Here is a 15,862-nt window from a genome sequence, read left to right as displayed (position 1 = left end):
AAGAATCCACTAAGCGGATTCATAGTTTGCAAACATTTTTTTCATACCCCGATGAAACTAAAAAAAAAAAAGACATCAATGCTTAAATACAACTGTATTCCTTGGAACTTAGATACTTATACAATGTACACAAGTGACATATTTGTCTTTTAGTGATCTTCACCATTGATTTGGGGAAACACATGGAGTAAATCCTAACAGTAATGCTTTATAATGATATCTGATCTTGACCTTAAACCAGGAAACTAGTCCCAGAAATGTTTCTTTATATTAAAATAATGTCAATTTTGACCTTCATAACCTTGACCTTTCAATACATAACCTTGACCTTACCGGTATGCTATGATGCATTTGAAAGGACATAAAATATCAAACCAGAATGATTTGTTAAACCTTCCACTATAAGGCTTAGAGTTACCATAGAATATAATTGGGGGGAAATTCCTAACAATATTATTTCATTAAATATTATTTGATGAATTTGACCTTTAGAAAATGACATTGCATATCCAGCGCTGAAAGAGAACTGGTATGTATAATAGGTAAGAAAAACCCTTTCAGCACTTTCTGAGAAATATTATACATTTAAATATTCTTTTAATCATTTAGACCAATTGTATTATGTTCAGCAACTGAAGGATCAAGAAAAAAATGGACAGATTTATTTGTTTTTTTGATGGTAAAAGTTTATAATTGAATGGATGCCATGCATAGATCTAGAGAGCTTTTGGAGCAGTGTAGACAGAAGGGATCAGACACTTGACTGTAAAAGTAGGTGCCAGAAGGTTCCCTGCATAGTTGGCATGGAAACTGTTACAGAAAGAAGGACTGACTGGGGCATAAAGAAAGACAGCTATCAAGACCATAGCAGAGAAGGCAGAGAGGGCATCGTGTTGGTTATTGTGTAAAGGAGATGAGCCGAACTAAGGACACAGCAAACAGTGATTGATCCAACCAGCCAACCAGAGCACGCCATGGAAATAAGGTAAAACCCATGATGATGGTTGGAATCCGCCTGACGACACTGTCAATGATAGTCTCGAAAGCTCCATGTCACTACTGCTTAATGGAAGTAGCGGTTAGGTTCATAAGAAAGAAATCTGTCATACTGGATGATGATGAAACATACAGTTAAACCCTATAACAAATTTCAGATATGCAGAGAAGAAAATGGACTAAGGGCAAAAAGGCTGAAAATTAGATTACTCAATCTTTTCAATGGGAAAAATTACAAGGGCCCAATGGGCCCGAATCGCTCACCTGCAATGCAGTGATCTGTTCATATACATGTATATGGATCCTGCAGTTATTTGAAAGCATGCTACAGGACCAATATAATGTCTCTCGGCACTTTGGCTATTCAGAAGTTATTTAAAGATTTAAGCATACTTGATCGAAGTGACCTTGAATGAAGGTCACGGTCATCCATTTGAACAAACTTAGTAGCCCTTCACCCCAGCATGCTACAGACCCAATATCAACTCCCTGGGTATTTTGGTTATTTAGAAGAAGTCGTTTAAATTTTGTTTAGCATATTTGACCCCTGTGACCTTGAATGAAGGTCAAGGTCATTCATTTCAACAAACTTGGTAGCCCTTCACCCCAGCATGCTACAGACCCAATATCAACTCCCTTGGGCTCTTGGTTATTGAGAAGAAATTGTTTAAAGATTTTAGCCTTTTTGACCCCTGTGACCTTCAATGAAGGTCAACTTTATTCATTTGAACAAACTTGGTAGCCCTTCACCCCAGCATGCTACAGGCCCAATATTAGGTCTCTGGGCCTTTTGGTTATTGAGAAGAAGTTGCTTGAATGGAAAAGTTGACGCCGGAGGGACGACGGACGCCGCGCCACGGCATAAGCTCACTTGCCCTTCGCAGGTGAGCTAACAAGTTTACATTACACTGATATTCTCAAAAAGGCTGAAATCAGCCAATTGGCTGAACATTTTCATCTCTGGATATGACTATTTCTTCTGGTTCCTGAACTTCCAGGGACTTTGTTATAAACCAGTTTCACTGTAGTAAAAATATTTTTTTCAAATATGTTTTGTTTGTTTATTGGGTTTATCACGATTTGATAACTGCCAGGGTTATTTTGAGACGGGCACTCCTGTAGTAGTTGATGACAAACTCTCTTAAACAACATACAGAAGGCCCATCACATGCCATCCAGAGCAATTAGTGTAAAGTGTCTCGCCAAAGACACAACCATGACAGCACAGACCAGTCTGTTTCTCAGCTTCTCGAGAAATTTGGTTTGGTTTATTTTCGTTTAACGTCCTATTAACAGCCAGGGTCATTTAAGGACGTGCCAGGTTTTGGAGGTGGAAGAAAGCTGGAGTACCCGGAGAAAAACCACTGGCCTACAGTCAGTACCTGGCAACTGCCCCACGTAGGTTTCGAACTCGCAACCCAGAGGTGGAGGGCTAGTGTTAAAGTGTCGGCACACCTTAACCACTCGGCCACCGCGGCCCCTCTCGAGAAATACAGCCAGTCGGCATCAAACCACACACCTCGGATCTTCACCTGAGATTACATATGTCGATACTGTAAGTGTAAAACATTGATACGGAGACAGAAAGCCTGAATGTGTTGTAACAGTATAGGGTAATTAAGGTAGTAATTAACCAACAGCTTCATTATACACACATATACCCACCCCAGTTATTACAAGTTTAACATACAGCAAATTCAATAAAAGGTCAGGGGGGAGGGGCAGCACTCTGCCGAGGGCTCGCTGCGTATCATGGGGTGGAGGATAGAAAATGGTATGTTTTAGATTTTACATCCAAGAAAGCTTTGTTTCCCTCCAGCTTTAATTTATATTTAGGAAAATAGATTAAATTGATTAAAGTTTAAAAAGACAAGTAAACAGACTGTCTGACATATTCCATAAACTGAATCTACATTACTGCATAATAATACAGTTTTTCTAAGAGGATGGAATACATGTCTTCTAGTTTTCTTAGAAACACAATTGGACAATTCTTAATGCAATTTCACTAAATCTACCCCAAAGGTGGTAATGACACTTTAACATCATGTTGAACCAACATGGGAGTACACTCACATATTAGATAAGATTAAACAAGAGTGTCCTGGAAAAGAAATTTTTATTTCCTCAATTAAATATAAATCACTGCTTCAGTCTTCTGTATATCTGTTTTCAGTATTACGGTAAACAAAATTTCAATACAAAATATACATATACATTTTAATCAGCTTATGAAATTCATGTATAAACTTGTTATTTTTAATATAACACTGTAAATCGATCTTAACATCTTGTGTTCTGTCTATAACACTGTAAATCGATCTTAACATCTTGTGTTCTGTCTCTAACACTGTAAATCGATCTTAACATCTTGTGTTCTGTCTCTAACACTGTAAATCGATCTTAACATCTTGTGTTCTGTCTATAACACTGTAAATCGATCTTAACATCTTGTGTTCTGTCTCTAACACTGTAAATCGATCTTAACATCTTGTGTTCTGTCTCTAACACTGTAAATCGATCTTAACATCTTGTGTTCTGTCTCTAACACTGTAAATCGATCTTAACATCTTGTGTTCTGTCTATAACACTGTAAATCGATCTTAACATCTTGTGTTCTGTCTCTAACACTGTAAATCGATCTTAACATCTTGTGTTCTGTCTCTAACACTGTAAATCGATCTTAACATCTTGTGTTCTGTCTCTAACACTGTAAATCGATCTTAACATCTTGTGTTCTGTCTCTAACACTGTAAATCGATCTTAACATCTTGTGTTCTGTCTCTAACACTGTAAATCGATCTTAACATCTTGTGTTCTGTCTATAACACTGTACAATCGGTCTCAACATCTTGTGTTCTGTCTATAACACTGTAAATCGATCTTAACATCTTGTGTTCTGTCTCTAACACTGTAAATCGATCTTAACATCTTGTGTTCTGTCTATAACACTGTAAATCGATCTTAACATCTTGTGTTCTGTCTCTAACACTGTAAATCGATCTTAACATCTTGTGTTCTGTCTATAACACTGTACAATCGGTCTCAACATCCTGTGTTCTGTCTATAACACAGTGACTGTAAATCGATCTTAACATCTTGTGTTCTGTCTATAACACTGTACAATCGGTCTCAACATCCTGTGTTCTGTCTATAACACAGTGACTGTAATGTAAATCGATCTTTACATCTTGTGTTCTGTCTATAACACTGTCAATCGATCTTAACATCTTGTGTTCTGTCTATAACACTGTACAATCGGTCTCAACATCCTGTGTTCTGTCTATAACACAGTGACTGTAAATCGATCTTAACATCTTGTGTTCTGTCTATAACACTGTACAATCGGTCTCAACATCCTGTGTTCTGTCTATAACACAGTGACTGTAAATCGATCTTAACATCTTGTGTTCTGTCTATAACACTGTAAATCGATCTCAACATCTTGTGTTCTGTCTATAACACTGTAAATTGATCTTAACATCTTGTGTTCTGTCTATAACACTGTGAAATCGGTGCTGATCATCTGTTCTATACAATGTCCAACAGTCTTGTTTCCATTAGTGACTCCCATTGCAAAGACAGCTGAAAATAAAAAATAAAACATTGTAAACGTTTTGCAAAACTTTTTATCAAAATACCGGTTTACCCTCGAATAAACATTACTCGCCTGAAAGCTCATGGCATGGTATTATATTTTTAGCAGGATAGGATACAGAGTCCATTTCTACCATAATGATATTTTTTACCTATTGTAGTCCAGATACTGTAACACGAGGTCCTTAAAAACCCGTTGCACACCTCATACAACCCTAACATCGTGTCCTAATAGCCACTACAACAACCCTAACATCGTGGTCCTAATTACCACTACAACAACCCTAACATGGTGTCCTAATTACCACTACAACAACCCTAACATGGGGTCCTAATTGCCACTACAACAACCCTAACATGGGGTCATAATAGCCACTACAACAACCCTAACATGGGTCCTAATTACCACTACAACAACCCTATTATGGGGTCCTAATAGTCACTACAACTACCCTAACATAGGGTCCTAATAGCCAATACAACAACCCTAACATGGGGTCCTAATAGTCACTACAACTACCCTAACTTAGGGTCCTAATAGCCACTACAACAACCCTAACATGGGGTCCTAATAGTCACTACAACAACCCTAACACATGGGGTCCTAATAGCCACTACAACAACCCTATTATGGGGTCCTAATAACCACTACCACAACCCTAACAGGGGGTCCTAATAGTCCCTACAACTACCTTAACATGGGGTCCTAATAGCCACTACAACAACCCTAACATCGGGTCCTAATAGTCACTACAACTACCCTAACATAGGGTCCTAATAGCCACTACAACAACCCTAACATGGGGTCCTAATAGTCACTACAACTACCCTAACATAGGGTCCTAATAGCCACTACAACAACCCTAACATGGGGTCCTAATAGTCACTACAACAACCCTAACACATGGGGTCCTAATAGTCACTACAACAACCCTAACACATGGGGTCCTAATAGCCACTACAACAACCCTAACATGGAGTCCTAATTACCACTACAACTACCCTAACATAGGGTCCTAATAGCCACTACAACAACCCTAACATGGGGTCCTAATAGTCACTACAACAATCCTAACATGGGGTCCTAATAGCCACTACAACAACCCTAACATGGAGTCCTAATTGCCACTACAACAACCCTAACATGGGGTCCTAATAGTCACTACAACAACCCTAACATGGGGTCCTAATAGCCACTACAACAACCCTAACATCGCGTCCTAATAGTCACTACAACAATCCTAACATGGGGTCCTAATAGCCACTACAACAACCCTAACATGGGGTCCTGATTACCACTACAACAACCCTAACATGGAGTCCTAATTACCACTACAACAACCCTAGCATAGGGTCCTAATAGCCACTACAACAACCCTAACATGGAGTCCTAATTACCACTACAACAACCCTAACATGGGGTCCTAATAGCCATTACAACAACCCTAACATGGGGTCCTAATAGCCACTACAACAACCCTAACATGGGGTCCTAATAGCCACTACAACAACCCTAACATGGGGTCCTAATAGCCACTACAACAACCCTAACATGGGGTCCTAATAGCCACTACAACAACCCTAACATGGGGTCCTAATAACCACTACAACAACCCTAACATGGGGTCCTAATAGCCACTACAACAACCCTAACACTGGGGTCCTAATAACCACTACAACAACCCTAACATAGGGTCCTAATAGCCACTACAACAACCCTAACATGGGGTCCTAATAGCCACTACAACAACCCTAACATGCGGTCCTAATTACCATTACAACAACCCTAACATGGGGTCCTAATAGCCACTACAACAACCCTAACACGGGGTCCTAATAGCCACTACAAAAACCCTAATATGGGGTCCTAATAGTCACTACAACAACCCTAACATGGGGTCCTAATAGCCATTACAACAACCCTAACATGGGGTCCTAATATCCACTACAACTACCCTAACATAGGGTCCTAATAGCCACTACAACAACCCTAACATGGGGTCCTAACAGCCACTACAACAACCCTAACATGGGGTCCTAATAGCCACTACAACAACCCTAACATGGGGTCCTAATAGTCACTACAACAACCCTAACATGGGGTCCTAATAGCCACTTCAACAACCCTAACATGGGGTCCTAATAGTCACTACAACAATCCTAACATGGGGTCCTAATAGTCACTACAACAACCCTAACATGGGGTCCTAATAGCCACTACAACAACCCTAACATGGAGTCCTAATTGCCATTACAACCCTAACATGGGGTCATAATAGCCACTACAACAACCCTAACATGGGGTCCTAATAACCACTACAACAACCCTAACATAGGGTCCTAATAGCTACAACAACTCTAACACGGGGTCCTAATAGCCACTACAACAACCCTAACATGGGGTCCTAATAGCCACTACAACAACCCTAACATGGGGTCCTAATAGCCACTACAACAACCCTAACATGGGGTCCTAATAGCCACTACAACAACCCTAACATGGGGTCCTAATAGCCACTACAACAATCCTAACATGGGGTCCTAATAGCCACTACAACAACCCTCACATGGGATCCTAATAGCCACTACAACAACCCTAACATGGGGTCCTAATAGCCACTACAACAACCCTAACATGGGGTCCTAATAACCACTACAACAACCCTAACATGGAGTCCTAATAGCCACTACAACAACCCTAACACTGGGGTCCTAATAGCCACTACAACAACCCTAACACTGGGGTCCTAATAACCACTACAACAACCCTAACATGGAGTCCTAATAGCCACTACAACAACCTTAACACTGGGGTCCTAATAGCCACTACAACAACCCTAACATGGGGTCCTAATTACCATTACAACAACCCTAGCTAAAATTTCTTTAATTGAAAATGAAATATCTTAAGTATCAATAACATGGGTAATGATCTAGTTCATGCAGCATAAAGAATACCATCATATTTGGCCTCAAACATTCAGTAACGACCATAGAACACCAACAAGCACTGTTAATGACTACTGTAAGCGTGGTTAATTTTGCGATTTCGATATGTAAACTATACGCATTGGGGTAATTTTCGCGATCGATCCACCTTCGTTTGTAGTTCGAGATTATGCAAATTGATATCAAAATAATACGCGTGGGGGAAATTTTCGCGATCAAAAGGACTTTTGTAAATAGCGTAAATTTCCCCCTCGCGTAAATTTCCACGTTTACAGTATGTGATTGTCTCAACCACAACATACCTAGTAATGTTTGACAGGGTCGATGGTCCTGTCATCATGTCACCAATGTTATACATTTACCTTAATGTACTGAAATCACAACATTATCAAAACATCTTCAATAAATTACTTGTTCCCACAGCAGCTCAGAAATGCAGAATTCTACTGTGTTCAAGTTTCTTAAATGTTAAGCCATTACAATTCAAGGCCATGGTTATTGATTTTTATCAAGAAAACAAACAGAATAGTTGTTATTAGTCCCCTGCCGTTTGAAAAACGGGGGGACTTTAGGTTTACTCTTCGTCCGTCTGTCTGTCTGTCCTGTCCGTCCGTCTGTCTGTCTGTCTGTCACGCAACAGTTGTCCGGACAACTCCTTCTAAAGTACTACTCCAATCTTAACGAAACTTGGTATACATGATCAGTATAACATGTAGTTGTGCATCCCACATTTTTTTTCTAGAAAAAAACATTAAAAAAAAAAAATTGGAAATAATCAGGTGCACTTCTAGCTCAGGCAGGGGACTTAGTATTGCTGTTGCAATACTATCCACCCTTGTTTATTAATTATTCTACCATGTTTGCTATGTAACGCCAGTTTTGATTGGTTAAAAACCATGTATTATTTTCCAATAACCCACGCTCGTGCCAATAATACACGGCTGTTACAATTTTAAATATCTAATATTCACCCGTTTCTTAAAAGGTTACTATAGCCGAGTGGGCTAATGGGTTAGTCTTTCAATATATTTTTATCACGACGTGAGTTCGAATCCTACGGAGGCCCCCACTTTTTTTCTTTTTTTTTATCTTTTTTTTTTTTTAATTTCCAAAATCAATGCCATATGATAGATGCTCTTGATCGTAGTACTGTATTGCCTGTATATTTCATCAACAAATAATGCAATACTCAAGAAATAAATTACAAGGTTTTCCCGGGGTTTCCTTGCTGTTTTTCTATTAGAAAGAGGTCGATCTCAGAACTAAACAGTACATGGTAGAATAGAAATAATCAACTTTGAAATCGTGTATTGTTGCAGGATATACAACTTGGACTCGGATATTTTGCAATTTTAATTAATAACTCAGGCCTGCGGCCTTCGTTATTAATTTAAACGCAAAATATCCTCGTCCTCATTGTATATCCTGCAATAATACACGAATCATCGTTAATTATTTCTTAAATAACATACAGTACCTTTGGTTCTATGTGGAGATGGTCATCATCATCATCCAGATGAAACTTCCCCTGGGGTTTGGAATCTGTAGTGAAGTGAAAAAAAAATTTTTTAAAACCCTCAAATTTATGACATCAAAACCATTTTAACATCCCCGCATTGAATAAATCAAGTGAGGTGAACAGAAGTTAATGATAACTTTGACAATGACTTTTCAACATTCCCCTGGGGACCAGAACGTACCCAGTGACTACAGGTAAAGTCAAAAGTATACGATAACTATGACATTTAGTCAGGTAAATGTCAAAAGTACCGGTATACGATGACTATGACAATGACTTTTCAACATTCCCCTGGGGACCAGAATGTACCCAGTGACTACAGGTAAATGTCAAAAGTATACGATGACTATGACATTGACTTTTCAACATTCTCCTTTGATCAAGAACCTATATAACCATATCACTGTGGAGAGAACTTTGATAAAGGCTTAAGCCTGATGTACAATCCAATTGTTTAACAATAAAGTTTGCTAAAATGAAACTAGCCCTAAATCACTGACATGTCAGTGAGGGCCCCCGCAATATGTCTGTCTCTATACCTGAACTTTACCTGTGTGATACACTGACTTCGGATTACTATATGCTACAAATATACAAATCACACTTACTCTATGACATTAGCAACTTTTAAAATTACGAGGTACATCTGTATATCACGCTAGAGTATCATCATGCATTCTGTAAGGGCCATATACAATCTACTTTGAAGTATATTTCTAGTTACAGTGTATATCTTTAGTGACAGTGACCCTGATTCACCTTAAGTCATTTTTATAAACCCATATTGTGCATCAGCATTTCCTGGTGCATTATCACGTGAAATTTCAGAAAGTTTAAACTTCTGTACAGGGCTTTAGATAATAATTTTTGACAGTATATTTTGGGTGGTATTTTTAGTAACATTGATCTCTCTCTTTTTTTTAACCCATATTGTATATCTGAACATCACAGTGTAACACCATGTTAAGTGTCAACGAAAAACAGCATGAAAAACATCGAAAGTCTAGGTGGCCGGCCAGGCTGACAGATTACTGGCAAACCTGCCATAAAAGCCAACAAAACACATAATAACTAATACATTTTTGACAGTAGAATAAGGAGCTAATAACTGTGAACACTTGCAATTGATTTCTATCTAAAGTAAGTGTTACATTGACCTTTAACCTTAAAAGCTTTAAAACATTTACAAACAAGCACTTTAAGAAAGAAACATTGTATAAAGTATCATCTAATTGGAAAAAACAAACTAAGCTATTGCATGGAAACTGATTTTCTCTATTTAGTAACAATGGCCTTGACCTTTGACCTTTGACCTAGAAAAGCAACCCCAAGCATGCACTTCCAATAAGGAATACCTGTATAAGTTTTAACCTTTTGACTTTTCAATAATCTCCTGGGGCCTAGAACCCAGTGAGTTATAAACATATCTATACATTTACTTCGAAATAATAAATATGTTCTGTATGGCTAATGCACACTGCAATGCCCCTGGTGATATCACAATACGCTAGGTTAGGTAGCCAACAAGTAGATGATGTTTTCACAATAGACAGTAGCCAGAACACATGATAAAGATCCATGGAGTGCATACTACTTACTCTGGTATATAATTTATTTTTGCCAGTGTTGCCATAGCAACCATAATTTTGAGAAAAAGAAAGTGAGATTTGTGTGAAGTTTCATTGAAATCGGCCCTTCAGTTTAGGAGTTTTCCGCACAAACTTAAAGTTATGGTTCTTATCGGAAAACCTGTTTATAGTGACCAGTTGCCATAGCAACTATAATTTTGAGAAAAAGAAAGTGGCATGCATATCTAGACATGGTCCTCTATGTTTGTGTGAAATTTCATTGAAATCGGCCCTTCAGTTTAGGAGGAGTTGTCCAGACAAACTGAAAGTTGTGGTTCTTATCGGAAAACCTGTTTATAGTAAACAGTTGCCATAGCAAACATAATTTTGAGAAAAAGAAAGTGGCATGCACATTTACACATGATCATTAATATGTGTGTAAAGTTTCATAGGAATCGGCCAATTGGTTTAGGAGGAGTTGTCCGGACTAAATGTGTCTACAGACAGACGGACAGACAGACGGACAGACAACCTGATTCCAGTATACCCCCCTAACTTCGTTGCGGGGGTATAATTAATGTAAAAGACACTTGTCTGACCCCCTTATTTTGTCAACACTGTGAGAACATGTAGAGTTAATGTAAAAGACATTTGTCTGACCCCCTTATTTTGTCAACACTGTGAGAACATGTAGAGTTAATGTAAAAGACACTTGCCTGGTCCACCTGGCTTTGTTTCAATTTCTATCATTTGTGAATTATGGTCAAAATTAAGGACAACAGCTTCCTGCAACAAAAAGAAAACCTATCACAATGACAGTGCCCAGCTGTGATAATAAATCAGGGTTATCAGTAGACGTAGCACCAAGAAATGTTCTAGGTGAACTTATGTCTGAAGAGCTCCTAGCTAATACAATACTTTTTTTGTTCGAGTAATTCTCTTTTCATACATATATCTCTACATAGAGTCTTAGAGAAATAACATTCTTTTGAATAATAATATTATTTACTGTTTCCTTGGACCACGAATCCCTTCAGAAAAATTTTTCCACATATAAACGTAGGTAATCCCTTTGTCTATAAAGAATAGTAGACATTTTCCTACTGGATCCCATCTTTCTGTCCCAAAGCTGTCCAGATTAAATAAAGTTAATTCAGGATATGTCTTTGAGAAAATAAAAATCAATTGTTTTTAACACAAACCTTGTAGTAAGATACTTCTGGAGTGTAACTGTCTGAAAGTTCCAGGATCTGTGGAGAATAAAAATTAAATATACAAGCTTCATTTCAGATAACTGGTAGATCATTTACACTCGTGTCCTTGTCAAAGAAAAGATATGAACAAGTAAAGGAGGTGATGGACTGATGCAATAGGTAAGGTGTGTATTTTTCCGACCTTTAAAATATAGACAGACATGGATCTAATACCTCTGACAGGTACTGACCAACACTAACATACCAGGTAGAGAAATCCAGGACCATAAACTATATAACTGAGTGTGTGATTGATGGTGTTGTATATTGACGTGTGTGATTGTTGGTGTTGTATATTGACGTGTGTGATTGTTGGTGTTGTAAATTGACGTGTGTGGTTGTTGGTGTTGTATATTGACGTGTGTTGTATATTGACGTGTGTGGTTGTTGGTGTTGTATATTGACGTGTGTGGTTGTTGGTGTTGTATATTGACGTGTGTGGTTGTTGGTGGTGTATATTGACGTGTGTGGTTGTTGGTGGTGTATATTGACGTGTGTGGTTGTTGGTGTTGTATATTGACGTGTGTGGTTGTTGGTGGTGTATATTGACGTGTGTGGTTGTTGGTGGTGTATACTGACGTGTGTGATTGTTGGTGTTGTATATTGACGTGTGTGGTTGTTGGTGTTGTATATTGACGTGTGTTGTATATTGACGCGTGTGGTTGTTGGTGTTGTATATTGACGTGTGTGGTTGTTGGTGTTGTATATTGACGTATGTGGTTACCTTGTAAGCGATCTTGTCTCCCTGTCGTGGTGTGCCCTGTAGTGGAGGGAACTTTGTGTAGTCCTGGACCGGAGGCGGAAGTGATCCTTCTGACTTTGATTCACAATTAGCCTTGTCTGGCTCCTGTATAGCAGTGGGCTGGTCATTCTGACAGAAAATACATTATGTTATCACAGCAAAATCAAGTTCAATACCACAAGTCACAAACGTTAATTTATACCAGTCTTATATATTTTCAAAAATGTGGAAAATTGAAAAAAAAAATTAGAAAATATCTGTAAGACATTAATGCCCCTGCTGCCTCTTGCTACCCTGAACCATCACTATCTCCATAACATATCGAGACATTATCATGTATGAAGGAGTCAATGATGACTGATGTATCCGAGTCAATGATGACTGATGTATCCGAGTCAATGATGACTGATGTATATATATCCCGATATTAAACAAGTATATAATGCTAAAGTATAATAGAGATAGCCAGTTTTAATAACTGTCATATGAAGTAAACCATTATTATAAGTTTACCTTCCTATGCTGTATATGTTAAGTATATCTGATCAATACCCTAGAAAGACAATGGAATGGTCAGAAAAATAGCATAAAAGTGTGATGTCTGTCAAAGGATGAAGTTGCTACTAAGGTGTTGAAATTGGAATTGGGACGGGACAGGACAGTGTCTATGAAGTAACTTAGAACAACTTGACAAACTCACAGTGATGATGATGGACTTGTTGGTAAGACTTGTGTTTAACTGTTGCTCTTTAGACAGCTCCTTGCCATGGAAGGCATTGAAGTACCTCTTCTGTCTCTGTCTGGTATACACTGGCACACCGTTAGCCAGTTTAACTAACTGTAGCTGTACCTGCGACATGCCAGTGTTGACCTGTACATCCTCATGTTGCTGAAGTTGTCCATTCTCATGTATAAGTTCAGTACTTGAAAATTGTTGCACACTATTGTATGGTGTCTGTACTTGCACATTCTCACTGAGAGGTTCGTTAATCGGCTGATGTCTATCAACTGTGTCGCGATTATCCGTCAGACTGTGGTATTCTTGTTGAACCTTCTCTAACAGCCTTTTCTTGGCTTGCTCTAATGATTCCTGCTTTTCCTCCCCAGGTATGTTATCATCTTCCATTCCATTCACAGATTCTTGTACAGCAGGTGTCTCCTCCTCCGATTCAGATTCGTTAAATACTTTATGATTATTTTTGGTTCCATAAATATTAATAACATTTCTGGCAGGTTTTGGATGAAATTGTTTTTGTAGTTTGTTGTCAAAAGAGCTATTATTTTTGTTACTTGCTCCACTTGCTTCTGCTTCAGCAGTATTTTTATTTTTTCGCCTTCGTCTCCTTCGTTTCTTAACGCCCCTTTCTTCCTCACTATCACCCTCATTGTTTCCAATCTCATTACCCGTCAATGATTTCAATGAATCTTTTCTTTTTCTATTTCCATGAGGTACTGAGTTGGCCTCATTGCCTCCAGTATCTATAGAACTCTTTTGAGACACTGTAGTTACTGCTGAAGAGACAGAGTCCCTTGAGCGTTTTCTTTGCTTTCCCTTTTTAAGCGTTTTCCCAGAATCAAGTTCAGCTCTTTCTTTATCAGGATTGTCCAATGACTGATCCTGTTTTGTTGAACAAGCAAACACTAGCAGCTCACTTCCCTCTGTTTCTTTAATTTGATTGTGTATATTTATATGACTACTAATGGCACTTTGTTGACTTTCATGACTTTTTTCACATTTATCCAGTTTTCTTTTCTTTTTCATCTTCTTAGTTTTTTGTTCTGCATTAACAAAATCTGGAGATGCAACTCTTTCCTTCTTCTTCTTCTTTTTCTTTTCTTCAGATTGACACAGATATAGTTTGCTTTCCTTCTTTTTGTCCTTTTTCTTACTTTCGTCTTGTGCCCTTACTATCGGCTCAATTTCTTTGGTTTTCTCAGTGTTATTAAAATTGTGAGACACAGTCCTTTTCTCCTTTACAGATGATAAACTGGGATCAGGTGGGATTTTATGATGGTCACATTCTCTGCAAATAAAAGATATTCCAATAGTTAAGTACACATACATTTCTATGTGTATATTTGAAGGATTTATAATAAACTAGTACATGACCAGCTAGTATTCTCAATATACAAGCATTTTCAAGATGGCTGCTGAGACAGCCATTGTCAATTTTTCACAATTCAATAGATCTCGCAGCTCTGACTTAAATCTTCTACTTCAATTAACACACTACTGCAGGTGTCATCAGTATTGGTGATTATGCATGCACAGGGGCATGACAAGTTATTTGTAGTGATTGTGGATTTTTTTGTGCAATAACGGTCTGAAGATTGAGGTTAAGCAAAGATAAAATTGGTGTGTGTTTGTTAATTCAAAGACTGCCTAGGAAGTGTGTGCCTAGGAAGTCCCCATGTGTATAACAATGCACTGCTGCAGTATTTTGTTGTTGTTGCTACACAACTATGCTTGTGATACAGAAGAGCAGTGTTAAAGTTAAGGTCTGATTAATGTTTTTTTATGCATGTTTATTATGGCTCAAGTTATACACCAAAGACAGTGCCCGTGCTTTGAAAGGGTTAGCTGAAAATCTAGTGTAAAAGTGGAGAGTGAAGGTCACATCATCAGCTTAAGCTAGCCTGAATTTCCCTTTAGCCTGGTGGTAGGATATTTGCCTGGAAAGCAAGAGGGCGCTAGTGCGAGCCCTAGCGCGGGAAGGGTATTTTTCTCTACCGAGTACTCCTTCCTTTGACTTTGGACAAAACAAGACATGCCCGATTAAAGCAATTGCACGACCTGTTATTTGGGGTTTTCTGTTGAATAACATGACATAACCTACATTTACCTGACAACCACACGGTCATTATCTCGTAAAATAACTGTTTTTTCAGACTTTGGTAAAACACAATCGTCTAATAACAGCACAATTGAATTGTTGTTTCCAAGAAAACGTCGTCTAATTTCATTTTCTAAATCTTGGATAGTGTAAATAGATTCGTGGTCAACTAAAAGCCATGTTGGGGCCTGCAATGCATTTTCGAAGTAAATACGTATGCGAACGTGTTTTTCCACCATGGTAGCTGACATATTGAATCGGAGGAATGTGACTTCAGTACAGAAGAGTTCCACAATAAATATATATTGGCAGTGAAAATTATAGTTATTGTTTCATATTTAAATCAATCTAGAAGGGAAGGGAATAAATAATCAAAAAATTATTTGTCACTTAAATATATGTTT

General features: G+C 38.2%; 1 protein-coding gene across 2 annotated transcripts; it reads right to left on the bottom strand.

Annotated features, from left to right (window-relative positions):
- Positions 1-3,098: 3,098 nt before the first annotated feature.
- Positions 3,099-15,721, bottom strand: LOC117335113 (coilin-like). Of its 2 annotated transcripts, XR_004534294.1 has the most exons (8): positions 15,468-15,721; positions 13,325-14,648; positions 12,607-12,753; positions 11,832-11,879; positions 11,346-11,415; positions 9,020-9,084; positions 4,473-4,581; positions 3,099-4,432 (listed from the first exon to the last, which is right to left on the bottom strand). XR_004534294.1 is itself a non-coding variant. In XM_033895039.1 (7 exons), the coding sequence occupies exons 1-7, from the start codon at positions 15,707-15,709 to the stop codon at positions 4,528-4,530; spliced, it is 1,950 nt and encodes a 649-aa protein (XP_033750930.1). In that variant the 5' UTR covers positions 15,710-15,721; the 3' UTR covers positions 3,099-4,527. The 2 variants fall into 2 exon arrangements, 1 of the variants encoding a protein (XP_033750930.1); XM_033895039.1 differs by having other exon boundaries at positions 3,099-4,581.
- Between the last annotated feature and the right edge of the window lie 141 nt (positions 15,722-15,862).

Source organism: Pecten maximus, chromosome 1, assembly GCF_902652985.1.
Source record: "Pecten maximus chromosome 1, xPecMax1.1, whole genome shotgun sequence".
Taxonomy (NCBI): Eukaryota; Metazoa; Mollusca; class Bivalvia; order Pectinida; family Pectinidae; genus Pecten; species Pecten maximus.
This window is presented reverse-complemented; position numbering and strand designations above follow the sequence as displayed.